The sequence below is a fragment of the Heloderma suspectum genome, chromosome 2, assembly GCF_057233095.1.
Source record: "Heloderma suspectum isolate Gila_16-S chromosome 2, 16-S_ref, whole genome shotgun sequence".
Lineage (NCBI taxonomy): Eukaryota > Metazoa > Chordata > Lepidosauria > Squamata > Helodermatidae > Heloderma > Heloderma suspectum.
In genome coordinates this window covers 245,787,342-245,815,191 of record NC_139459.1, presented here as the reverse complement: position 1 = coordinate 245,815,191, position 27,850 = coordinate 245,787,342, and the positions used below count along the sequence as shown (strand labels likewise).

The window sequence follows — 27,850 nt, the reverse complement described above, 5'->3', positions numbered from 1 at the left end:
GCAGCATGGGTCATGTAATTTCAACATTTACCAGGTATCAATCTCACTCAAGAGTTGGATGAAGGCGACTTCTGGTCAGAGCCAATGTTGCCCTGGCAGCATTCCACGGAGCCTCCATGGGATGCTATCTCAAACAGCTTTTTAAAAGGTTGAAAAACCTTTTCATCTTCCCCTGGAATGGAAAGGGGAGGCAAGAGCAGCATCTGGATGAAGTCTTGGAAGCAGCAAGGGGGCTGGGCTCCGAGGCTAGTCTGCCAGAGCTTAATCACTGCTCAAAAGTTTTGAAACTCCTATCTAATTAGGAGAATCAAGGGCTGACATGCTCCAATGTAGTTTATGGATTAAGAAATACCAACAATATTTGAGGACCTGAAAGATCTGTTTGAAGGATGGCTACATCAAGGAGGAAAAAAGGAGCAGGATCTCTGCCTACCCGCCCTCTACCTCCCATGGCAAAGGCTCCGAGAAGTGAAAATACAGAGGAGTTACTTGCTCTGATAAAAACTTTGTCTTTGCAATTTGCTGAACAGGCTAAGAGGCTGGATACAAGTCAAAATTCCATCACTGCCCTGCAAGGGGCTGTGGATTTAATTAACACTTCTTGGCAAAAAATGGAGGTGAAGGTTAACGAGCTGCAAGATCGGGTGGCAGTGAACAACACTGCGTCACAAGCTTTTTATAACGATTTTTCTGTCCGAATCTCCCAACTTGAGGCTCTGACACACAGGGCAAATGTACGTATTATTGGTATCAAAGATCTACCTACTGATGTAAATTTGTCTATTTTTGTAGATAAGCTTCTGCATGAGATACTCCGTGTCATCTGATTGTTTACGTGATATTGAGCACGGATTCCGTGTGCCAAATGCCAAAGGGACTGGTTATACGATTATAGTCCAATTTGCAAGAATTGCCACAAAAAATTATATCCTGCGTCTGGCAAGAGGGGGCGGAAGTCTTTTTTGGGGATCAAAATGAGATAAAGTCATGTTATTTCCGGATTACACCAAAGAAATTGCTGATAAAAGAAGGCAATTTACCAAGGCGAAAAACCTGGCAAAACAAATTAACTTACAATATCATTTAAAATATCCTGCTACATTTTGCATTTTTTCTGAAGGTCAGATGAAGAAGTTTCTAAATCACAAAATGGCGGTGGCGTGGCTAATTGGAAAAACGCGTGAGACTTCTGTTCCAGCCCCATGAACTGGAATTTATAAACATGTTTTGTCAACTGGCTATGGTTGTAAGATCCAGGCTTGGCCAGAGATAATTGCTCATATATATTTGCTTGCTTGCTTGCTTGCTTTCTTTCATTTTTTTCTTTTCTTTTACATCCTTTCTCCTAAAATGGATATGATATACTGTACTTAAATTTACTGTTTGAGGGTGTATAGAGATCTGCACACTTCTTTGTATATCTAGTACAAAAAACATTAGTGATTGCTGTAAGGTTGATTTTAAGCTTTATTATTATATAACAATATAAAATGTATTAGTGATTTGTTATTATTATTTATCCTTTCTAATTTTCTTCCTTTTTAATTATTATTACTATCATCATTATGAGACTGGTTAGTAATACTTTTGGGTGGTTAAATTGTTAAGCTCTACTATTATATGTTAACTGAAGGGCAATATATGGTTACTGGAAATGAATTGTAGGCCTCCTTCCTTGCTATAAGACTGATGATATTGAAATGTCAGGATGATTATCTATGCTGTACTGAATCGTAATATTGCCAATGTTATAGGTATAACTTTTAAGTAGAACGGTATTTGAAGTTTGTGTGTAATGGAATTTAAACTTAATCCTTTTAAGTAACGTTTTTATATTTTTTCATTTTCTTTCTTGCTTCCTTCTTCCTTCTCCTTCTGTTTTTTTTTTTTTTTCTCTTTTTCTTTATTGCTGTGTCCTCCTAAGAATACTATATTGTTGGGAAACTGTAGATACTGATTAGGTTGTTGGTACTGTTTATTTCATTTATAAAGATAAAAAATAGAATAAAAGGTATTAAAAAAAATTGTTGGATGAAGGCAAGTTGATTGAAGCTGGTGAGACGACTGAAGTCATAATAGTTTACCAATCTTGCAACAGCATGGAGAAAGGAAGAGGAGAAGCAATGACATGTGATGGCATTCCTGGATTACTTAGATTTGTTACCCTAGGAGATTGGTTCTATTTCTATGTATCTTAAAGCATTGCATTCCAGGATCATGTCAGTATCCAGGAATATTTTCACAAACTCCATCTAATGGTAAAGGTGTAAACTAAAAATGATTAACTTAGCCATTCATGCCACTGTAACTTCAAGATTGATTACTGTAACTCTCTTTCCAAAGACAGAGCCTTTCAGCACATAAAACTGAGAGCAACTCACATCTTGATGAGACTGGGCTGGGCTCTCAACATATCTTATGTATGTTTTCATACATACAAAAGAAATCACTACCTTCCCTATGTCCTATTATGATCTCTCAAATCAGCCGACATATATTCTAGTTGTTCCATTCATGGAACAGGAAACGCTCACAAAAAGGAGCATTGGGTTGCCACCACCCCTGCAACTGCACGGCTTCTTTCCCTTGTACCTGCCTAAACTGAAACTGAAGTCATTCAAAGGCATCTTTATTTAAGCTAGGTTAATATGGCCAGGTTTAAGTTTCTAAGGCATTGCATCCATTTTGGCTCACAGCCATCAGAGGTGCTGCATGGTGGTGGTGGTGGTGGTGGTTGGGAGGAATGCATTTGAGCAGCACTCTAGCAGTCTGAATGCAGAGCCTGCTGCTGCAATGGAGGCACAATCTGTATTCCTTGCGACAGAACCATTTCAAGTGCATGACCGCCTCCCCCAAATTAGCATCTCCATTGTGTATCTCTACAGTGGAGAACAGAGACACGTTCTATGTGGCCAGTTATGGACCCAAATTCCCTCCTATTATTAAAAAGCCAGCAGACTTTCAGTACGTAATACAAGACCTTGTAATGATTTTTAACAGCTAGGATTGGGCTGTGGGTATTTTTTAGCTCAATATATTTTACAACAGACTCTATTATGATTGTTATTGTTGTTGTTGTTGTTGTTATTTCTATACTGCCCCATAGCCAAACCTCTTTGGGCCGTTTACAGAAGTTAAAACATTAAAATACAATATACAAAGTTTAAAAGCCATTTACATAAAAGCACACAGACAATATACACAAACAACATATAAGTAAAAACAACTTTGAACAGTCGGTTATAACTAAAGACACAACCAGGACAAATTAAAACTCATCATGTGTTGCCAAATGCCTGGGAAAAGAGATAGGTCTTAACCTGGCACCAAAAAGATATCAATGTTGGCGCTAGGCAGAAGATGGGGGGCCAACACTGAGAAGGCCCTCTCCCTCATTGCTGCCTTCCGAGCTTCCCTCGGAGGAGGCACCCAGAGGAGGACCTTCAATGCTGAATGTAGCATACGGGTAGGTGCATTTCCGGAGAGGCGTGCGATCAGGTATTGCAGTCACAAGTCATGTAGGACTTTATAGGTTAAAACCAGCACCTTGAATTGAGCTTGGAAGCATATAGGCAGCCAGTGCAAGAGGGCCAGAGTTAGTCTTATATGTGCAGACCTTCTAGTCCCAGTTATCAATCAGGCCACTGCATTTTGCATGAGCTGCACCTTCTGAATTGTCTCTAAAGACAGCCCCATGTAGAGCACATTGCAGTAATCTAACTTGGAAGTTACCAGAGCATAGACAACTGAAGCCAGGTTATCCCTGTCCAAATAGGGGTGTAGCTGGGCCACCAACTGAAGTTGGTAGAAGGCACTCTGTGCTGCTGAGGTCACCTAAGCCTCAAGTGACAAAGATGGTTCCAGTAGGACCCCCAAGCTATGGACCTGCTCCTTCAGGGGGAGTGTAACCCCACCCAGAACAGGCTGAACACCCTCTATCCAGTCAGAAGAACCACCCACCAACAGCATCTTGGCCTTGTCTAGATTGAGCTTCAGTTTATTAGCCCTCATCCAGTCCATTGTCGCAGCCAGGCACCAACTTAGCACATCCACAGCCTCACCTGAAGAAGATGAAAAGGAGAAATAGAGCTGTGTGTCAGCATACTGATGACATTGCACTCCAAAACTCCGGATGACCGCACTCAACGCTTTCATGTAGATGTTGAACAGCATGGGTGACAAACCTGACCCCTGTGGAACCCCATCCTCAGGAATCCACAGGGCCGAGCAATGTTCTCCAAGCATCACCTTCTGGAGCTGACCCTCCAAGTAGGGGTGAACCCACTGCAATACAGTGCCTCCCACTCCCAACTCAGAGGGCTGTTCCAGAAGGATACCATGGTTGAGCGGTTGAAAGCTGCTGAGAGATCAAAGAGAATCAACAGGGTCAGACTCTCCGTCTTTCTCCTGACATAGGTCATCATACAGGGTGACCAAGGCTCTTTCCATGCCAAAACCTGGCCTGACCCTGACTGAAATGGATCCAGATAGTGGGTCTTTTCAAAGAGTGTCTGGAGCTCTAAATTTTAGAGTCTAAAGGCACAATCCTATGCATGCTTAGACCGGAAAAAGTCCTACAACTCCCAGCATTCCCCAGCCAGCACGGGTGGCTTGGGAATGTTGGGAGTTGTGTGACTTTTTTTTCTGTCCAAACATACATAAGGTTGCACCCTAAAATGCTACCTATCCTGAGCTGATTAGATAGAACAGACCTCAAAACACACATTTCTGGCTGGGCCTGTTTAGCCCTATTAAAAAATACGTCATGAAGGAATGGGACATCATTTTATAAATACAAAGGGATTAACGCAGTGTGGGGGGTGGATTATTTGTTGCAACAACTAATGGTACTAAGTTCCATTTATAAACTGAGATTGGTGATCAGAATTAGGTGTTCCGGTATGAGGGTATACAATTCTGGGACACCGGTAGAGGCAGTTCACTTATCTGCTTTCAAAAGGGAATTGCAGAAAGTCATGAAGGATGGTTTCTGATTTTAATTTGATACCTCAGGTAGGGCCTATTGAGACATTTAAGAATTCTCTTCCTGAACCCCTTCTCCTTCCTACTTGTTTTATTGCCCTTTGCTATGACTGGAGATGGAACACTCGGCAGGGCCATCTTAAAATAAAGAAAAAATACGAAATCTTCCATTAAAAATTATTTGGGAGACTTAAGTGAGTTTTTCTTTATGCTGTACCAGATCACCATCGGAATTTTCCTTTGGGTCAGATTAGCTAGTCACTCTGAGAATGTATTGTCTTCTTTTGAAGAATGCGTCACTCTGAATTGTTTTTACTAAGCTGTATTTTAAAAATTGTGTGGGTATCTCTGCTTTGTCCATATTTGCTCAGTGCTTCTGGCGCATTATAGCTTGGGTGCCGCTGGTTAATCTGTAGGGCTAAAATGTTTATAGGTGGCGTAGGTGTGTTTACCTTTGAACAGAGGACTCGACCAGAGGATGTCAATGTCCTTTAAAGTCCTATGTTCACCATAATAAATGAAAAAAAAAGCAAAATATGACAAAGTATTGTGATAATATGAAAAATGTGATCTATAAAAGTTCTAAAGAACTAGAGACAACCCTAAAACAGCTGATAACAGAGCGGATAAATGACAGGATTCTATTGTTATTGGACTTGGACAATAAGCAATTTCATTCACTCCCCACCAAGGAACCATAAGCACAATGCAACTCAGTGCATATCTCTTAGCAGCATAATCCTTTTATGCAGATCACTATCATATAGACAGTCTGATGGGCTTCTAGGGGGATCTAGCTTCAATTGCTCGCATGTGCTACTGCTCAGGGCAATTATATATTGACTAATTAAATTATTCAGCTGCCTGCATTGTCAAAGGATGCTCTTTCCATTTTAATTGCTTTGAATAAGCAAATAGGTACGACATAAAGAGGGTTTCAGACCCATCGTTAATTCTTTCAGAAGAAACTTTTAGTTTGTGTGCAATAAAACATGAGAGCAAGCTGCATCTGAAACATGAAAGCATTCCCCACATCTGACAGTAGCCAGCCAGTAAAACAAAGCCCTGGGTAAGCACAAGGTTGGTTCTTTGCATTCTTCAATTTAGCTCAGCATGTGTTCTGTTCAGGTGTACAGAATATTCAGCAACCACTTCTCCTGTAGTTATGAGCACAGCATAGCGCACCATAAAAGAAAGTCTAATGACTATGTGCATTTATATGTCAGTAAGGATCAAGCTTTGAGCTTCTGGCTCACTGCCAACATAGCCCAAGGTGCTATAAAATCTGGTCTCTTCAGAATTAAGGACCAACCCTGTCAGCATTTATTTCCCCATGTTCTTTACTGCTCCATACAATGAGGAGTGTCACTGAAACCAGTCTGGGAAATTTTTACTGAAGGAGCAGTTGCAAGAAGCATATGTGCCAGTGGAGGCTGGTGGCTCTGATTTTGGTAGGGCTGTTTATCCATTCTGGGTTTCAGTCAGGACCAGCCACAATGCTAAAGGAACTGCCCAAGGTGCTGAACCTATTTTGGGGCTGGGGTCCAGCCCCTTGGATAGCTCCCTTAGAGTTCTTGCTGTGGATACACAGCCCCATCAAAATTGGATCCACCAGCCTCCACTGGTATGTGCAATCTGTCCTTAGTAGCTAACATGAGCTGAGTGGGGCCTTAATGTTGTGTGCTTGGGGGGAGCGGATGGGTGGGTGGGGGACAAAGCAACTTAAGCCAGAGGGCAAAACTGATTGCGCCCTGACAACACTGGATATTTTACCGCGGTACTAAGCAGTTTAGTTAGTTGGCAATGCTAGGGGTAAATGCCACAGGGAGAAACAAAGAGAGCTACCCTCCAAAGCAATGACCCAAAAGGGCGAAAAGACATCGGTGCAGAAAGACCTCTGTGCAATAATCACAATGCTTGTCATGTGGAGTTTATATTAATGTTTATGTGTTTGCCGTGTTAAATAGAACCCAGGTAAGCTCGGGTTAACTGTTTGGTAGTCAGTGAGTGAAAGGTGGCTTGTGTCGAGACTGAGCTTATAAAAGGCAGGAGCAGACAGTTGGTTAGATGGAGATAAGGTTTGGAGATAGAGATGGGGCCTTGGGGTTTGATTAAGCTACATCTAGATAGTGGGGTTGTGGGAAGAGTAGAGTAGAAGGGGTAGAGTAGGCAGGATAAGACCGAGAACTGAGTGATTAATTATAAGATATTTATCTTGTATTAAATAGATTTTGTTTGTTTTTTTTAAATTATAAAATCCCATCTTGTTCATCTTTCTGTGCTACCAATGGTGTTCACATTTCCTGGATACTTCTTCTGGTTGGGTAAAGTGAACCAATTAGGCATATCGGGTGGATTTACCTTTTTTCTCTTTTACCTGGTGAATTTAGGGGCTGAAGCTTGTGGGACAGTGAGGACAGCTGTCCCGAAGCGGAGGCAGAAGGACTTGAGGAAGAGTTACTTCACAACCTCCCCAAAATGCATTGAATGTGATTTTTAAAACCCCCAACATGCACACATTTCATGCTATGCTCTTCTTCAAAGAAAATTAAAACAAGGTAAAATAGGTATCCAAACTTGGCTTCCTTTGAAGAATGACCTTAAAATTATATATTTAACCTACCAGATTTTTCATTTACCAATGCAGGAAAAATGCTTCTATAATCTGTCCAAGCAGAGATGCCCAAGTTCTTCTAATTCTCCTTTGTCTCCGTTTGCTTATAATCTTATAGCAGGATGTACACCTTAGATATATTTTTAAAACCCAACAGTTCAATAATTTGTTTTCCACACCAGTGGATTCTGCGACAACCATTTTTTTGTGCAGGGCCTAATGTGAGCCAACTGAACTCTCTCTACATGCTACATCTAGTTGCTTAGCCTGGAAACAAGGCCTCTAGCTACTGGAAAGAGGAAAAGGGTAGATTAAGCTGGATGGGTTGGGAGTGAGGACAGGGAAGTTGTGTAACAAATGGATGACTGAGCTGGAGAGGGAACAGGAAACAGCATTACAGTCCAGTTTAAGGAGATATACTATCCATAACTAGCCCTGACCCAGGTAGATATATGTGAATAAAAAAATTATAAAACAGCATTTATATAACACCTTTGAGTGTTCAAGATGTCACATTCATTATCTCAGGAATCCTTACAACTGTCATGGTAGGTTAAAACTCAGAACCAGGTTACCTCAAGGGACATCTCCCCTTATACCAACCTCCTAGGCCTTCTTTGCAGTGGTGCCCACCCTGTGGAATGATCTCCCCTCTGAAGTATATCAGGCGTCAATGCTGGCATGTTTTAGGCATTTATCGAAAATATATCTGTTCTCTTTGGCTTTCCCCCAGGCCGGAGCTGTTTGTACCAGCCTCATGATACTATTATGCATGTATGTGTGGTCTTGTGTATTTTTGTTTTTATTCTTTTGTAAACCACTTTGGGATTTGTTTCAAATGAGAAGCGGTATATAAATATTGTTATTAATAACCATTAATTAATTAATAGGTAGGTTCATATTATCATCCCTTTGCTACAGTGGTTTGGTTAAGGCCAACTTTGTGGCCAACTTTGAACTGGGGACTTCAGGCTCAGTTTCTCCGCTGCTGTTCACTAGCTCTCACACCATAGGGTCATAGAGATTAGCTTTGATCGTACTGAAATGCCATCTACGGCATCTAAATTGCTTGTTTTTCACCTTTCAAGGGAGCATGTTTTGGTTGCTAGCCTGAAGCTGTATGTACTAATGGATTTTTTTCTTTTTTTACCACTGTGTTTCTTTTTCATGTTCTAGCCTAACATATTGATTGAGGGGAGAAGAGATGCTGCTCACATTCCATGCCTAAGAACCCACAATGTGTCAGCTCAGCAGGCCTTTCAGAATGAGTTACTGGGGAAAATGCATTGTACTGAGGTAATAGGAGAGTGTGTTCAGCAGCATTACCTGCAGATTTAGCTTTCACATCATCTGCGTGAACAATATGCACAGCAGGCCTACCCAATGTTCCATCCCATGTACACAGAAATCTTAATGCTGCACAGTGAGCTGGCTAATATCACACCTGATTACTTTCAACTTTCCCGGCGTAACAATGTTCTCTGTGGCTGAGTAAGCTGGCAGGACTTGAACCCCCACTTGAGTAGATTGGCTGGTTTAGCTCCCACATTTTGGCTGTAGGTGGGGATTACTGGCTCACTTTGGCAGCAGGGGTGGCAAGGTGTTGAAAGAATGAATGGAAGATTTTGTGTGTGTGTGTGTATATACATACATACATAGACACACAGCAAGAGAAAGAGAAAAAGCCACCCTGGATTGCTTAAGGAAGCAGTGGTGCAGTTAAGTAATTTTAGACTCTGGATTTCATGGTCCTACCAGCCCTCCCCCCTCCCCGTTAGACAATGAGTATTACATCACTTGCTTCAAGGTGTGGTAAGCCAGCCTTGCTGCATTTGGAGGCCTTCCTGCCCAATTCTGCTGAGTGGGACCTTCGACTTGTGCCCCAAAGTCCTGCCCTGACAGCACCACTATAAGGAAATAATTCACAGGAAAGCACGTCCGGATTGCCAAACGACCACGAATAGCTGCTCAGCACAAAATGGAAGGCGCCGAACTTCTGCTTCCTGGCTTCTCAGTCAAGTCGCATACGGGACACTAAACGGAAGTCCTTGAGGAGCGGCCGCGCTTTGCGACGGACAGACAGCGCGCAGGAGTAGCGGCGGGCGGGGTGGCGGCGGATCAATCCCCGAGTCGACGCGAGGCTGTTCGCGCCCGCGTTCCTCCCCCTCCACCGGGCACGCTGCGCTCTGTGCCAAGCAGAACTGACTTCTGTTCTGCAGCAGCGGAAACGAGGGCAGAAACGAGGCTGCGTCCCCCTCGCCAGGGAGTAACCACGGCCAGCTCCGGGTCCGGAAGTGCGATTGCTAGGCAGGCCGACGCGCCCCGCACCGGGGACGGGCGGCGGGGGGGGAGTCCCTGCCCAAGGGAGAAGCAGGAGGACCGCGCCTCGCGGCTCAGCGCTCGCCCCCGAGACGCCGAGCCCCCCAGGCGAGCTCCATGACGCCCCGCGCGCGCCGTCCCCTCTCGCTCCCCGGCGGGAGCCGCGCGCGCTCGCGCGTCTGCCTCTGCCTCTCCGGCCCCGGCGAGCGCTCCCCTCGCCCGCGGCTCTCGCAGGAGAAGCAGAGCGCGCGAAAGCGCCGGCTCCCGGCCCCCTCCTGCGGGCGCCGCCGCTCTCCCGAAGCCCAGCCCCGGCGAGCCTCCCGCCGCCGGGGCTCCGCCCCTTCTGCCTGCCCGGCCCCGCCCACTCCCGACCGGCGGGCTCCAGGCCCCGCCCCGCCGGCTGCCCGGCTCGGCTGGTTCCTGGCTGCTTGCGCGCTGCTGCCCTTGCCGCATGCTACTTCGTGCCGTTGCCGGAGGAGCTGGAAGATGGCGGAGCCGGGGCCGGACTGCAGCGCGCTTCTGGATGAAGAGCTCTCCTCCTTCGTCTTCAACTATCTCGCCGACAGCCAGGTACGGCTCTGGGCGGCGAGACCCAGCCTCGAGGCGCACACGGCACGTCCGGATCTGGCACGCGCTGAGCAGTCGCAGGGACTCGAGTGCCCAGCGGGGACGGACGGCGGCGGGGAGAGGGAGCCTGGAGCGAAGGGAAGCTGCTCCCGGGGAGCAGCAGGAACCCCAGTTCCACCATGCACCGGGAAGTCTCGGCCACAGGGGCCCCGGGACCAATGCACAGCTGGGGACCTCAGATCCGCTGTATGTTAAGGATTTGGCGGGGAGGTGGCACGATCCCGGATCTACCAGGCACCGTGAAATCTGGGGTTCGGGGGACCCCGGTCCGCCACGTACTGGGGACTCTGCGATGCAGGGTTTCCTCCGATCTGACATGCTCTAGAGTTTGGGGCGGAAGGGCGCCGCGTTCACGCTGCATAGAATCTGGGGCGCTGGGAATGAGTGTGTGTGTGTGTTTGTGGGGCGGAGGAGGGTGGCTGGCTGGCTCAGAACCAACTTGGAAGTGTGAGGTATGAGATCCCCGGAGCAGAAGAAAGTGTTATGGTGCCCACTGAGATCTGATAGGCACCGGTGAGCCCCACAAATTTCAGAGAGCGGGAAGTGTGTGTGTGTGTAAGGACTTTTGGTTTCCTCAGAGCGGATCCCTTCCTTGGCCTGTCTCATGCCCCAGCAGAGGAAAACGAAGAGCTGGACGGATGCACGGCCGTCCTGACACACATTTCCAGTGCGTCCAAGGACTTGGAGAGCCTGGATGTGTGCGGGTCAGCAGCCGGGATTCCTTCAGACACCAGACAGGACCGAGGAGCGTGGGGAGGGGAGGCTGCACGCTTGTGCAGACAGAGCAGGCAGCGCTCCGGCTGAGTGGCGAGCAGAGAAGGAGGCTGCAGCCGACAGCCCTGGAGGAGGCTTGCGTCTGTGCTCCTCTCTCTCCATGCCGCATTTAAGAGAAGGATCCGGCGGAAGGGAGGAAGAGGTAGCGTTCCCACGGTGAGCCTTGAGTTGCGGGTGCTCCTGCCGGCGCCAGCACCGCATGCGCGGGGAAGGGAAGAGAAACTCGAGGAGCCGGAACACTTTTCAGCACCACTCGCACGTGGACTGGTGGGTCACGCTGCTGCTGCTGGCCCAGATACGAGCAAGTCCTCTTGCTTTTTCATGGGTTCTCAGCTGGAGCTGCAACTGCCCCCTCCTCTGCCCCCCCCCCCTCCGAGCGCAGATCGCTCTGTCGGGGTTATGTGCTCTGGAGCTAAGGATGTGAGAGGTCGGAGGTGCAAGCGAGGGCAGAGTGAAAGGGGGCAGCATTCTTGAAAGAGTTTATTTAATTCATTGTGAATGTTCCCCACCCCCCCACGGCTCCTCTTCCTTCAGGCTTGCCCTTTGGAGGCGCCACTGTTGCCTTCTCCTCCCTTTAACTTACGGAGGCAGGACAGGCAGCCGTTCAGCTTGACTGTGGGGCAGCAAGGATAGATGGATGCCGGACGCTCCCACCCCTTTTCTGCTTGGGCTTTGCTGGTGGGAACTCTAATTTCTTGGGTTGTATGCGTGAGTCATGCGGCTAGCTGGTTATATACCTGCAGTTTTGGAGTGAGGGAGGTGTATGTGTTAGTTGCTACAAATAAGCAACTTTGCCGCTCTCTCTCCCTTTTGGACTGAGTTGCATGTTAAAATCAGATTAAGGGTTTCTTGGCAGCCCTCGCCTGGTCACGAGCGGGTGCCTGCTGGAAGGGCAGCGGGCTGCATTCTTTTCCATGGGGAGAAGCAGAGAGGGGCTAGAGAGCCAATGCTGCAAGACCATCATGCATCTCTCACAAGCTCAGTGCCTGTTGCAATTGCAAAGAGTTTTCCATGGTTACGATTCCACTCCCCCTCACCGCCCCATTGCCCTCCAGTTTTTCTCATAAGCAGAGATTACTAAACAGCTTTGATTTGGGATGTGGCACATTCCAGTCCTCCCTCTCTTCCACTTGGGTTTATGGATTTAGTTGCTTACAAGAGCACAGAGGAGAGTCAGCTATGTTTGAGTCGCAAACAAGCAGTAGTGCCCTGGTCTCAATCAGTCTGATTTGCCACTGGTGTGCGTTTTTCTATGTGCCAGAGGGAACCAGGCTGGACTTGCTCCAAGCTAGACTCAGTGTAGTCTGAGCACCTCTGTGCTAGGGCCAGTGCTGGAGCTTTCCAGTTTGTCATGGGACAATGTTGGCTAAGGGGACTTTGCAAAGAATTAAGTAGGAGATGTTGACAACTGGATTAAAGAAGTTTGCAGAGAATATTTTGTAAGCAGGGTTCATATTTTCCGCCTTGCAAAGGTTTATTTACATGATGCCAGAAAAACAACTGACTAGGAAACTCTGGTGGGTTCTATAAAAAACATGTTTGCTTTTGAAAAAAAAAAGAAAATACCTTTGAGACCCAAGAGTTCAGAGGACTGCATAAAACACTTTGGCTGCCTTTTATAAGGATGAAGAGATCTGCTCCATTGTAACTAGTTGTGTGGTCTCTGCATATTTAAAAGCAGAACATACCTTATAGTTTTGTGCTGTGTGGTGGTTGGAAGAACTGTGTATCTGGCTTTTCGAAAGATAAGGTTGCAAGTGTAACTGGGGGTAGACAAATCTGAGTTTTGTATGTTCAAAAGGCCAGTGAATGAAAATCTGAATTTTGTCCAGATAAGAGAATCTTGACTAACTGTTGTTACAAGCAGCTATTTGTATGTAGGTTGCAACATTGCTAATATATAATTTAGACAGTGTATCACTAGTATTTGTGGTAGGCTGATCTTTGCTTTCTGCTGCAGGTCTCTCTGCATTGCTTGAAGGTGCTTTTAATCTTTGGATTAGCTTTTCTTCTCCTCTGCTGTGCATGTGTGCAAGGGCTAAAGTCTGGAGTGAAAAGGAGTGGCATGTGATTTCTTTGGAAAATGATTGAAGTTGTAAGCATGCTTTGTACTTGTACCTTAACCTCTGACGAAACTGCAGTGAAGGCTCTAGCCTTGGCTGCTGTCACATGTTTTGCATGTAACTATGAGCTGGAGGTACTTCCTAGGCTCGCCTCTGACGTCTCTCCTCATTACTACTATACTGTACTAGCCTCTGCTTACAGCTGGGCTGCTAAGTTCTCAATGAAGTCTGAAAGCTGCTTCTGCAAAGTATTCTAGCCCAGGATCAGATTATCCAAAGAGGCTAAAAATGTCAGGAGGCTACAAGATAATGAATATTACCCATTTCTTTCACGGAGACCCTGAAGGATTTCAGCATTTCCCATCACATACCATGGGCACTCCTCCCCCTTCCTCACTTTGCAGCAACATTGCAGAAATGCATACCAAGTTGCTGTGAACATCATAGTACAGTAGGTGAACAGTCACCCACAGAGTGTTAACCTGATGTGCCTTAATCACGTTGATAGCTGTTATGTATTGAGAGGAAAGTTGTTTCACAAAATGACTGCATTGCAACAGATAGATATTAAAGGCCTTCTGCAGTCTGATTTTCCATCAAAATGGGCATATTGTGCAGCACTGGGCAATGTATGATTTACGCGCAAGCCAGCAGGATTCATTCCCTGCTTCTCATTTCGAGTTTGTGGCCATTGTTGCTAATTCATCAGGTGTTGCAAAGTGTCAGGAATTACTAGCACATACTGCTGAAGAGATAAGAGTTAGAGACTGTTCTGTCTCTCTAGGAGAGTGAGAAAGCAGCTTGACTTTTCCATTTTCCATTGGCTGAAGGAAAAATATAAATGATAACACAAGCCGCCACTTGGAGCTTCCCCGGGCAGTATTTCCTCTTTATTTTCTCAGCATCTTGTTAGCAGCTCAATTAATTAATGGTTAGAGACATAAACTATTATTGACCAAAACGAAATGGTTTGTCTTCTCTCAGACACACACACACACACACACACACACTCTTCCAACTACTTCATAGATCTGCATAATGCTTCTTTTGGCGTGCTTGAGCTATTTAGACAAAAAATTATTATTTCCCTTGGCAAAACAAGGAAATTGTTTCTTGGTTGAACAGTATCCTGGTGTTTTGAGAATACCTTGGCCAGCATCACATCACTGTTTGGGGAAGGGAAAGCCATATTTTGCTCTGCTGAGTTTCCTCTTCCTGTATGCTTCAGTGACTTAAGAGAAGTGGGGTTCTCAATTACCTATTTCAGGTTTTCTAGCCCCGAACAGACATGTAGTGAAGCCATCAGACCACCACTGCAGTGTGCTCAAACTCTGCATGTATATGTTCACACCTACATTTGGGCAAGTATTCAAATGGTCCTTTTGTGACCCTGATCTTTTGTGGGTTCTCTTGGGGTGATGGTGGTGTTGTTGTTAACATTTTGTTGAAAATTTAAAAAATGTATGCACATACAAACCCATTTTATTTTTATTTTTGTTTATCGTTACATTTATATCCTGCCTGGTTTCCTCTAGCAAGAAACCCAAGGTGGCTTACATAGTCCTCCTCTCCATTTAATCCTCACAACAGCCCTGTGAGGTAGGTTAGGCTGAGAGTCAGTGACTGGCCCAAAGTCACCCAGTGAGCTTCATGGCCACATAGGGACTTGAACCCAGATCTCCCAAGTTCTAGTGCAACACTCTAACCACTATACCACACTAGCTCTCATTTGTCCTTTCCTCCTCTTCACCCTGCAAAAGTAGGTTTTCTTTTGCCACACCACCCTTCCCTCCCTCCACCCCTATGCATATGAGAAAAGAAAAAGGAGGGAAACCCAAAACAAAGCATAAAAACGCATCTCTATATACATCATATATTTTGAACGTAGTTTATATATTTTGCCCTTGGTGTAAAACTGATATGGCTTTCCTTGTTAGTGCAGTCCAAATGATGTCTATGCTATATATAACTCCAGAAAACCACCCCAGATGTTCTCATGTGTACCCAGGTCTCCTTGGTTCATATAGGCCAAGTGTTCCAACATTTCCTCAACCCATTTCTCATGGTGGTTTGGTGGGGACTTAAACTACTGGCGTGGTGGTCTTTTCCACACTAGTGGTTAGGAGGTGGTGGTCTTTTCTATTTGCTTGCTTGTTTCATGTAGAGAAGCAAAAAAGAGATGCTTCTTCTGAGTTCTCGTTAACATTGCTTGCTTTGTTGTTTTTGGCAGACACCAGCAACAAATTGAAATTAAGAGGTGAATAGAATATTCAGAAGAATTTGTATATAGAGGGTCCTTTCTGGAATGGACCACTACAGATTGCAGGCAGGGCATAGTATATTTGAATGTCCCTCATGCCAAAAATGCCCTGCCTACAGAAAGCTAGCATGCCAAGGTTAGGTTACATTGAAACCAATGGGATTTATTTTCAGTTAAATGTGTGTCATCTTTGAGTGTAAGTCAGAAATGTAGTTATGAGAAAGCAGGAGATATATAACAGTAGAGTACATAAGCTGTGGGAGTAAGGGCATTATCTTGTAAATGAAACTTGATCTAAATTGCCATTTCAACATGGATCCCACTCAAAGAGGTGTGAATTTAGTGCCTGACAGCTGTATAGACTGGATCTCTCTGTTTATTCAGAGATCGTATAAAGTGTGGGCAGCAGCCAGGAAGAGTTTTTCTCCACAGGCACAGTCATGCCAGGCCTTTCTGAGCCAAAATTCCCCAGAGGAATAATATTGGGGATTTAGTCACTGTGGAGTTTCTGCTCCTTGGCTTCTCTGCCGAGATGCCCAGCAAATGAGCCAAATGTGGCATAGACGCTAGATTGCTGTTGGCTAAGGGCTGATTGGCACAAAGGGCATTTTTATGGCTATGGGCTGAACTAAGTGATGGCAGTGACTGACAGTTTCACAGTATCATGGATCCAGGAGTGTATCATGCACAACTTTCCAAAAGCTGGACAGTGATGCACACAGTTATACTCAACTGCCTGCATTAGTGTCTATCAGCAGGCAACTCTGATCAAGGGAAACTCTACAGACAGGCATATTGACTAGTAGCCAGTACATGTAGCTGCATAAAAGAAAGATGAGCATAAGATGCAGTCACATAAGGCAGGCAAAAACAGACAACTCTATGGCAGGAAAGAATCCGCACGTGTGTTCTACTTCTGTGGTATTGATCGGCACAAAGGCACTTCTGCTGTAGTGCTTCTATGCCTTGTGTTTGCCAGGCAAAATAAAGTGGTTTCGCAGGCAAGCGGGGGTGCGGGCAAAGTGTCCCAAGCCAGGCAAACTTCAGCCAGCCAACTTCTTCCAGAGTTGGCTCGTGGCACTGCTGCTGGCATTCATGGCTGTGAACGGCTTTTACTTTCTTCTTGGCAAATATGGTTCTCTAGGGAATATGTGACACCTGCTCAAAGGGGCTGTTGGGGGTATGTTGTAGTGCTGTGGTCATTGGGGAGGATCCATTGGCTAAGCAGCTTTATAAGCAGGTGGTTCTCAGTACAGGACACACTACTTTTTGTATGAATCATCAGAAAGGCATTTTCTGCCCACTAAACTATATTGGGCTGATTCCAGTCTAATGGTTTTGTACATGCTGTGATTCTTGGCAGTCATCTTGGGAGCAGATACACATGGAATAGCTGTATCAGAGTGGACTACCAGAGATTAAAGGGGCCTTGAATATTTAGCCCAGGTCTGTTAAAAAGGATTTTGAGCATAGCCTATAGTTTCTTTCACGACACCCTCATCTCACCCAGAGAGTATGGCTCAGCATGTTTATTCATGCATTGTACCCACAACTCCTTTCCGTTCACACAGGTTGCTACTAGCTTAGATGGCTTTACAAGTGAAAATAAATTCATGGAGGGTAGCGATATAAATTGCTTGTAGACATGATAACTTGATGGAGCCTCCATGTTCAGAAACAAGAAAGAGTCTTTAGTGGCACCTTAAAGACTAACAGTTTTATTCTGGCATGAGCTTTTGCAGGCCCTGCCCGTGCCCTCAGATGCACAAAGTTTTGACCACAAATTGGCAGATTTATATACACGTGCTGGATATAGACATTTTGCATTTCAGTTCCCCCCAACAACACATACCTCCACAAAGCAAGGCCCCACCTCTACCTCAGCTCCTGAGTGTACTGTAGGTAGCCCTAGCCCCAGCCTTGCCACATTAGTCCTAGAGGCCCCCCTCCAGGGGTCCTTGGGGGGGGCAGTGGTAGGGCTCCCAACATCACAGGGCCCATAAACCCTCTGGGTGCCCTGCTGTCTCGTTCCCTGGTTGGACTGCAAGAAGGGCTTCAGAAACTGAGTGGAGGTCCCAGATAGTTTCATATAACTGGGAAGGGATGATTTCTGAGACAGCCTGATCCCAGAGCTTTAAAGGCCAAAGCCAGCACACTGGATTTTGGAGATCAACAACAGAAGAGGGCTATTGATTGACTGACTGAAAATAATTATATCTTGTCTTTCTTGTAAAGGAACCCAAAATACCTAACAATGTGTCATGAAAACACAACAGCAAATCAATAAATTAGAAACCAAGTAAAAGAAATAAAAACTAATGGGCGAAATAAAAATAAAAATACCCAGCGCAGCACAAGCAACAACAAACTTGCTGCCATCATGCCTTGCTCATTTTTGTGTGTGCTTCCTAGAGGCATCTGGTGGCTACGGTTAGAAAGCGACAGGCTGACCAGGGGTGATTCCTAGACAGAGTCTCCTAGTGCTAATAAGAAGGCATTGTGCAGCTATTCTGTCTTTTTCTCCTTAATGGATTTTCTGTGATAAGAAAAAAGACAGAACAAGCAGTGGGAAAATACAGGAGGGTTACAAGTGGAAGATGCTGTCGTCTGGGCCCCCTGTAAAACTCTGTGAATGAGGCAGGGTGATGGTAGGATAAAAACCTCATCTGGAAGCAGCACCCTAGGTAAACTTTTGGTATGTTCTAGCAAGGTTCTTTCAGTGTCAAAAGGGTAGATGCTGGTTGCAAGGACCCCTGGTGAGTGCCAATATATTGAAATACAGGAGTGATCACTGGGGAAGAGTGTCTGTGGGCATCTCTACACCAGCCTGAAATCCTGCATTTAAAACGGGGCTTTCTGCTTCCGTTTTAAATGCAGGATCACAACGACTCCCTTTTTCACGTGCTTCCTTTCCCCCTCCTTCCCCCTCCTTCTCCCCGTATCTGAGTCTTCCGTTATCTTTCATTGATCTCGCTCCTCTTCTTGCCGCTTTTACTCTTTTCACAGAGGGAATTCAAGTGGAACACAAAGGGGTAATTCGATAGCTCATTATCGGCGATCTATTTAAAAATGGAACAAAGGGCATGTAGTTCAGGAGACGCCTTGAATGATCACGGTGTCATGTCAAGAGCCCGCAAACTTCTGTGAAGGAGCAATCTCAGTCGCAGGATAAAAGCTCAGTGTGAAGGAGCCCTGTGTGTCAGTGAATAAGTATGAAATCAGACTTGCTTTGAATAACTAATCTGTAAAAGATGAGCATAGCCACATTTCTCATGTTTTTCTCCATTTCAGCCAAAGTCAGCTACTCATGCACTGGGTAGGGAAGCTGAAGCAGATGGATACAATTACTCAACTGCTGGTGCTATATTTTTCAGCCCCCACCATATTGTAATTGGTAGGGGTGGCAGGGCATTGTGGAGGTGAAAGGAGTGCTTTTTCTCCTGTCTTCATGTTGGGCCTGGACAGCGCTATGTGTTGCTTTTTCTCATGGTGCTCAGGGGAGCAATAAAAGATGGCTTAGCTTAAAATTGGAGCCTCTGGCATTGGCAATAACATGAGTACAAGCCCAGTTCCTTTTAATTAAGATATTTTTCCATACCCCCACCATCACTTGAAAGTTATGAATCTACTGCCCGCAGCCCAAATCAACGAGCAGCCTAGGAAAGAAGACCCTCTTGCAAGTAAATCCTCCCGAGTTAAAAAGCTGATATCAGACTGGGGAGGGGGAGTTTGCTGCTGCAAGTATTATTGCCACCTTACCTTTCTTTATTCTAAGGCTTCACTCCTAAGATTACTCAAACAATTGAAATCAGCTGGACTGACCTCTGAGTCAGCACTGGAGTGTACAAGAGTTCAAGGAGGTAATTTTATGCAGGTCCAATGGGCCACTGGTAGGCCAAATTAAAAGACAAATCAAAGAATAACATGTGAGAGGTCCTACGTGGAAGTAAGTCCCACTCAGTAAAATGGGGTTTAGTTAATGAGCAAACACACACAGGAATTAGCCAAGCAATTTCTGAAGGCACCCTTTTACCTTGAAGGACACCCCCTTTGTATTTACTTGCCATCTGTTAAAGTGGAAGGGGTTCTTATCAGAGAGCATTTGAAGTCTCTGGAACTATACCTGGGTTTGCAAGAGAGGGTGGCTTTCCAAGGGCATGCTTACTTGGGAGAAGGAACCACTGAAAGTGGTGCTCAGTGAAGGCTGGTGGATCCTGCCAGAACCCTACAGGAGCTGTCCAAGGTGCTGATCCCTATCCTCCAAATAGGTTCAGCACCTCGGATAGCTTCTTTAGAGTTCTGCCTGGTTCTGACTGAAACCCAGAATAGAACCACAGCCCCACTGAAATCAGAGCCACCAGCCTCCTCTGGTGGTGCTTCTGAATAAACACGCATAGGGAATTGTGCTATAAAGCTCTGAAGGAAGCCTCCACATGCTTTGCTGATATGCACGGAGCCTGCAGGAAAGTGTGCATCATATAAGCATCCAGATTGCCTTAACCCTGACTTGAACGCAGCCCAACTCGGTGTGAATGGTGTAAACAATGGAGCAATCAATACGCAGGCATGTAGTCACATAGAAGATACAAAGAAAAGAGCAGCCACAACTACCACAGAGGATAAAACAAGACAACCCAACTGATGGGCTGAAAGAGAAGACAGTGGTGGACTAGATGGACCAGCTGTCTGTCAGTATAAGCCAGATCCCTGTGCTTGAGAACATGAGACAGCTTTTTAAGGGTGTGATGACACTAGTAATTTCATGGTAGAAGAAAGTAGCTTAATGCACTGGTCCTTAGTTGGCTTTCTTTCTGCTGAGAAAGGGAGATTTCAGCTGTGGCTGGGCTGAATTTCAGTTTCTTCTTTTTAGGGGTGGAGGTAGGAACTGCTGATGCACCTGGAATGGAAGCATCTTGCAATGAAAGGAAAAGGAAAAGACAGCTTTCAGCCCATGCTGGAAACTTACTAGGTGAACATACGCAAGACATGAGGGCAAATTCCTTTTGGTTAATCATTGTGGTCTTGATTAACTGGCTTGCCAAGGGCAAATAATCCCTTCTATGGGAAGGCTCAAGCCCCTTGCCTAAGCCAAAGGCACTCCTTGTGCTCTTGCACAGCTCCAGTTCATTTCAGTGGGGCTCATACAGGACTACTCCCTGGTAAACAGTGGCCTAGGAGAACAACTGTGCAGGGCCTTTCCATGAATTGGTTGGAAAGGATAGCCTTTTCTTTATGCATAATGTATCCTGTGATTCCAATCGCAGCACTACTAGCAGCATTTCTAAAACACTCAAGTATAAGCTATTTTAAAATGCAAATAATTAGTTTATAAAACTCCTTACCTATCCTGGTCTTTAAACACTCTCCCACTTCACTGCCATTTTGGACTGACCACAGTTATTGCAAAGAGCAGGAGCTGGTCTCAAATAATTCAGCATATGGAATTCAGCACTTAAAACACAGGCTGGAGCTCATTTGAAAGCATACTTTGTACCAATGAGGGTGGCAAAGAAATTGTACTTCCCCGCTACCATCGCATCTGCTCAGAGTTACCCAGAGGAGCTTTTACAGGTTGTCAGAGGCCTGTTACACTCTGGCCCACAAGAAGAAGAGCTGGACCACTTTAAAGATAAAATGGATCATATCCATGCCAACTTGGACGCTATAGTAGATACAGGTCCAGTGGATGTAACTTTGGCTCCTACTTGTCTAGTTACAATGGATACTTTTCCATTTGTACAGCTCGGGATGTGGATAGGCTTATCAAAGCAGCCAGTGGGGGACTGGCTGAGTGGGTAAAGGAAGTGGTGAATGCCTCTTTATGGCAAGGTGTGATTCAATCTTGCCTAAAGGAGGTGGTGGTAAGACTTTTCTTAAAAAAACGCCCCTCCCTGGATCCCACTGTACTGGATAATTTCTGGCTGGTCTCCAATATTCCATCCTTGGGCAAGGGTCTGGAGCTTGTGGTGGCTTCTCAGCGCCAGGGGTTTCTGGATGAGACCGATTATCTAAATTCATTTCAATCTGGCTTCAGGCCTATTGATGGGACAGAGACCTGTTTTGGTTGCCTTGGTGGCTGATCTATGCTGGGAACTTGAGAGGGGGAGTATGTTTCCCTGTCAGTTCCGCTGTACCTTTCAATGGCTTTTGATATCATCAACCATGGTGATGATGTTGAGGTGGGACAAGGAGGTGCTGTTATACTGTGGGGTGATCTTGGAAGGTGGTGCTGAGGGATTCCTGATAAAAGCTGTGTCAGGGTTCCATTTTAACCCCCTGCTATTTAGCATATGCATGAAACTGCTGGGAGAGATTACCCAGAGTTTTGAGGTTTGGCGCCACCAGTATGCTGAGGGTACTCAGCTCTATCTCTCCTTTCCATCTAAATCCAAGGAAACTGTTCCAGTTCTAAACTAGTGCCTGATGTCAGTAATGGACTGGATGAGGGCAAATTGAAGCTTAATCCAGACAAGACAGAGGTGCTTTTGGTTTGTCGAAAGGCAGATCAGGGAATAGGGATTCAACCTGTGCTGGATGGGGTTACTCTCCACCTGAAGACTCAGGCTTGCAGTTTGGGCGTACTCTTGGACTTGGCCCTGAACCTGGATGCCAAGGTCTCAGTGGTGATCAGGAGTGCATTTGCATAGATAGGCCTAGTGCTCCAACTGTGCCCATTCCTAAAGATGTCTGATCTGGCCATGATCACGCATGCTTTAGTTACGTCCCATTTGGGTCTGCCTTTGAAAACGGTTTGGAAATGTCAGCTGGTCCAAAATACTGCAGCCAGACTGCTGGCCAGGGCTGGTTATGGGGAGCCTTTGACTCCCTTGTTATGGCAGCTTCACTGGCTACCAGTCTGTTTCTGGGCAGAATTCAGGGTGCTGGTTATGACCTACAAAGCCCTATATGGTTTGGGACCTCCAAACCACTACTTGAAAGACCTCCTTCTCCCATATGAGCCTGCCTGGTTCTTAAGATCTTCTGGAGAAACCCTCCTTCAGAGGCATGTTTGGTGGTGACCCAAGGGAGGTCCTTTTCAGTGACTGCTTCCAGGCTTTGGAATGTTCCCCCAAGGGAGGCTAGGTTTGCTCCCTCTCTGCTGTCCTGCGGGCAGACAAAAACTGCTTGATTCAAGACGGCCTTTTGGCCTGTAAGTGAGTCTGTTGGGTTGGGTGCTGCTTTTTATTATTTTTATTTTTTATTTCTATTTTTTATTTTGTAATTGTTTTTATTGCATTTTAATGTATCGTTGTAATGTTTCGATCGGTTTTAATTGTGCCTGGAAGCTGTCTTGAGTGCCATTTTCTGTAGAAAGGCAGGGTACAAACCAAATCAGATAAATAACTAAAATAATAAATGGCTTTCTGAAGTAGCAGAGACCCTTGGGTACTATTGTAATATATTACCAACTTCCTACACTTAACCAAGAATGGGCCACTATAGTCTCTGCCCACCACAGCTTCAGATGCCAGATCTAAATCCCAAAGAATGGGCTGCAAATGGAGTTGTTGGCAAAACCACTCCTAGCTTTTGACTCAAAATGATATTGCAGGCACAGTGGTAAGGTCTGGAGCATCCCAAGTCTAAGTGTAAATGTTTAATGGAGACTGAAACTCATCAGCGACAGCTTACTTCTGTCCTTTCCTCCCTGCCCATATATAGGGCCAAACTAAATGCTATAAGCAGGAAGTCAGCCTGTTACATTTTTTGGTTCAGTTCCAGTTCAGGTTCAGCTGCAACTGAATTCATTCTGGTTTGGTGCTGGTTCAGTCCAATAAAGATTCAGTAACTGGTTTGGCACACATAACCAACCAGTTCAGTTCTGCTTCACATGAGAAAATTTTAAAATAAGGCACATTATTTATAACCATTTATACAGTGGGGTGGAGCAACCTACTAGGCCTAAAACAGCTGCAACTAAGTGTCAGCAATAAATACTATGACATGTGCATGAAACAAACAAATGAAAATTCTGAGTACCTAACAAATATGTGCTTATTTTATTCACACTGTTTGATTTTAACTGTAAAATCAGAGTCATGTGTACTAGGTGAAGATTCAACCAAATCAATTTCCATGTTAGGCAAACAAACCCCTTTCACAGAAGGGAACCAGGCTTCCGGTCCAGCCCCTGCCTATTGCTTCCCATTCCTAGCCCTTGAAGAGGCAGAGTATAGAAGCCTGTATGTATAAACTGAAAATGTATAAATCCTCCAAGAAATTGGTTTTATTTTATAAGCTCATTCTGATTCTTGTTCTGAAGGAGCCAGTAAGTGTAGGTGTTTTGTTTGTTTGGTTGAACACTTATTCCAAAACTGGTACACTGAATTTTTTCATCTGGTTTTGTTTTGGTTCAGAGACTTTCAGTTAATGGTTCAGGTACTGGTCAGTTTCTAGGAAAAATAAAAGTTCATCTGGGTTTTCATTCAGGTTTGGTCTGACTCCCTCGTTATAAGAAACACAGAACTGATTGACAGGTGGCTCTCTAGCTTTTTGTTTCAAACCTCTGGTGTTGGAGATTCCTTATTCTCCTGAGCAAAATTTTGTTTCAGTGCACATTCAGTTGCAGTAACTGCTGTACAAGGGGAGTGATGTGAGAGTCAGTGTCACAATCAAAAGAAGAACTTTCTCTTTGTACTGTGTTTCTAGGATCTTTTGCTTGCACACGCTTGCAATTCAGCCAGTCAGATGAATTACATTACTTTGAATTGTGTTGTATTTTATATACGTTAGCTGCTTTGGGGTGGGCCCTGGAGGTCAAAAAGTAGGGTTTAAATTGAACAAATGAATGAATGATACCTTGTCCAGGGCTGGTGTTGAGTCGGCATAGTTGGGCATCTGCTGAAGGCACACACCGTAGCAGGGAGCCCACAAAGTGAAACCTGCTTGTTCAGGTTTCAAACCTGCCTCTCGCTCTGGCCCAGACAATGGAGGTGTGAAGGAGGAGCAGTAGATGCCCCTGGCTGCTTGCTCTTTGCCTCTCTGCCTGGTTAGCAAGCAGGTGGTTGCAGTAATGAGGAAGAGGAGCAGCTGGCGCTGATGACAGTGCTGGTGAGCAGGTAGAGGTAGAGTGGCTCATTGGAGTTGTCTTGCCCAAGGGCCCTCCAAAACCTGGCACTGGCACTGACCTTGTCTGAAACACGTATCAGCACTTGTGCGCAAAAAAGTAACATCTGAGGAGTTCTCACTTGGGGCTGCACGTACATAAGTGTAACATCCAGGCCAAAAGCAAGACTGAGGTTTCAGAAAGCCAGTGTGCAGATGTATCTAGAACTGCAGGACAGCCACTTATTCAGCAACCCCCCAGTGAAGGTTAGAGATACGATGATAGCCAGTTGGAGAATCATCTTCAGAAGTGGATGTAACAAAGAGGACTTGGAGGAACAGTATGAGGATTGACTGGCTGACAGCCAAGCGTACTTTGATGGACTTTGTCTCAGTTCTGTATCTGAATAAATAAAAAACCACCAAGGCAGACAATGGATGGTTGATGGTTGGTTGATTGGCTTGGCTTTACAGTAGTCGTTCTTGAGGTACAAATGTCATGAAACGACTCCACTGATCTAAATTAGTGATAATATGCAGGAGGGATTGGTGTGGGTTCACTTCATTCCCCCTCCGCTTTGGCAAACTGCAGCTGCCAACTGATTTAATTATGTGTTACTATTTCATTTAGTGATGGGAGTGAAGTTGGAGTGGCGGGGGTTATGAGAATTGAGGGACAACTAACTGCTTACGTATTATGAACAGTTTGGTTGTGGTGGAGTCTTCCTTAGTGAAAGCCAAGGTTTGCTCTAAATGCTCCTTGGTCTCTCCCAGCCTTACAGTTTGGTTCTGGGTAGCTGAAAACATTGCCAGAAGGCAAGAACATGTCATGTATATGAAGGAAAGCTATGTCTGTGTCTTCCAGAAGAATAGGAATGTTTTGAGACCACTGAATATCACTCAGCACGATCTGATAGTAAAGTTTTCCCCCTTATCAAACGTTCCAACTGACGCCTTATGGCTTTGCTTTCTCTCCTGTTCTGTCTGCCTTTGTCTCTATTATTATAAATTATTCACTACGATTCCCCTGCCCCTGCCATCCATTCCTAGTTTGGGTTTGCTTAGAGACTGAACTGGCAGCATCTTTATTTGTTCATTGCTCCGGCTTCCAAGACAAAGTTTTAGTGATGTTGACTTCTCTCTTCCCAATAGCTGCTATGGATTCACTTATTATGTTTTGTTGACATGATATCTCATTTGAATTTAGTGTAGTTAGAAGGCTCTGTGTGGCATGCATGGAGTGTGTGTGGCTGAGAGGATCTGTTTACTCACACAGCAGGACAGGGCATGCTGCAACAGTTGTCCAGTAAGCTATTTGCATCTTCAAGTTCACCAGGGTATTGCAAGCTGTCTGGGCTTGGTCACTAATTCCCAACCTGGATATGGCATTTATACCTAGCATCAGCCATTGTGACACATGGCTTCTCTTCTCCATCAGTGTTGCATTATAGTATGTTGGCCATTATATGTTTTCTTAACCAGAGCAGTGTGTACAGATACACACACACACACACGCACTGCTCACCAAACTGGACTGAAATCCATTAGATGTGGAGGCGAACTGGATTTGATTTCCATCTCCATTATCAACTTGTTGTCACCCAATTTTTGTGGCGAAGGTCCCCAAAATATGGATCAATTCCAATTATATTTGTTTTCTTAGGGGTTGATTACATGACTCCTGGATCACATGCACTTGGCCTTTTTCCTAAGCTACAGATCTTCATAGTTTTTGTACCAGTCCCTTCAAACCTATTTCATTTTTTTTTTGGCTACAGTCTTATAAGGATGCATTTTTCAGCTTTGCAGGCTTCTGACCCATTGCTCTTCTTCAGTCTCAAGGAGCCCTTAAATGCTGTGTTGTCATTTGGCTTTTATATTATGCCCTACTTCATTTGATCAGTATTTGTCTTCTTTTCTGATTCTTAAAGGCCCAGCCTATACAAGCTGTGTTTGGAGGATTCTGTTGGTGTGGAACATCAGAATCCTCCCAACTAAATGGCTCAGTACTTCAGTTTTCCAGAGTACTCCAAGATCCATCATCAGAGTGTTGAGCACTTTGGAAAGCCTAGCCTTGATTTACTTGGAATTATTATTTTTATTTCTCACCAGCACCAACTAGTATTCAAAGGTGGGACTGAAATGAGTATGAGAATAAAAGAAACTGTTAAAAGGGTGAATTGCAATTCTGTGCAGTGCTTGTCCTCCCAGAAGATCTAAATGTATTTGGAGCCCCATAAGCAGCAATGTGGGTTGGTAAATTGCTTTTATGAACGTAGAAGAAGCATGTTAAAAGAATATATGCTGCACAGCTCCGCCATACAATTAAAATTGCTCTGCCTTTCTGTGAGCAGGTTCTGTATTCAGCCAGGGCTGCAATGGGAAGAGTGGCAGTAACACCTCAGAATGATGAATTCCAGGGTACACAGAAAAACCAGCAGGTGTGACATTTGAGGACAGGAAGGAAACAAGGCAAGGCAACTGCCCTCCATTGCCCTGATATTTGGGACACTGAATATATTAAAAATGCGTTTACTTCATTTAATGGAGGGAAAAAATCTGTACTTTGCCCTTTAAAAGCATGCAATAGAAATGCAAACCAATGGGTGTTATTTCTATTAGTTAGGGATGGCTTCCCAAGGCTGCTTGCAGCCATTATGTTCCTCAGCTGTTTGGCTGAGTAGTTTAGTGGTGGTAGCAAGTGTGAGAGACCCTAGAAATACTAGGGAATAGTGGGCAACTTCTAGGATCCAGGGACCGATTTCCCTGAAACCACCAATGTGACAGCAGGGGCACGAATTTTGGTGGCGCAACAGCAAGAGCAGGACAAGTTTGGTGCTTTGCTACTGAAATTCCATACTGCAGCAATGGTGGCAGCACAAAAGGGCCTTGGGAAGTCATTCCTAACTAATAGCAATAACATCCATTGGTTTGCCTTCCTGTTGCATGCTTTTGAAGGGCACTCCACGAGCCAGTGCACCGCACCAGTAAAAATAACTTCACAGAACATATTTCCTGGTGGGGGTTGGAGTGAACGTCCTCTGACTGGTAGGGGCTGCTCAACCAACAAGAGAGGCTCCCCCCACTTCCCCCTGAAACTCCAGATGCACATGCATTTCAGGAGCAAGCCTTATTGAGCACAACAGGAGTTACTTCTGAGTAGAC

General features: G+C 45.1%; 1 protein-coding gene across 1 annotated transcript in view; it reads left to right on the top strand.

The window, feature by feature from the left end:
• The first annotated feature begins 1,908 nt into the window (after positions 1 to 1,908).
• Positions 1,909 to 27,850, top strand: part of PPARGC1B (PPARG coactivator 1 beta) — a 159,276-nt gene continuing 133,334 nt past the window's right edge. Inside the window, exons 1-2 of the mRNA XM_084838658.1 lie at positions 1,909 to 4,061; positions 9,399 to 10,486. Of these exons, the coding sequence (XP_084694784.1) occupies positions 10,034 to 10,486 (453 nt within the window). The 5' untranslated portion in view covers positions 1,909 to 4,061; positions 9,399 to 10,033. The remainder of the gene's footprint in view (positions 4,062 to 9,398; positions 10,487 to 27,850) is intronic.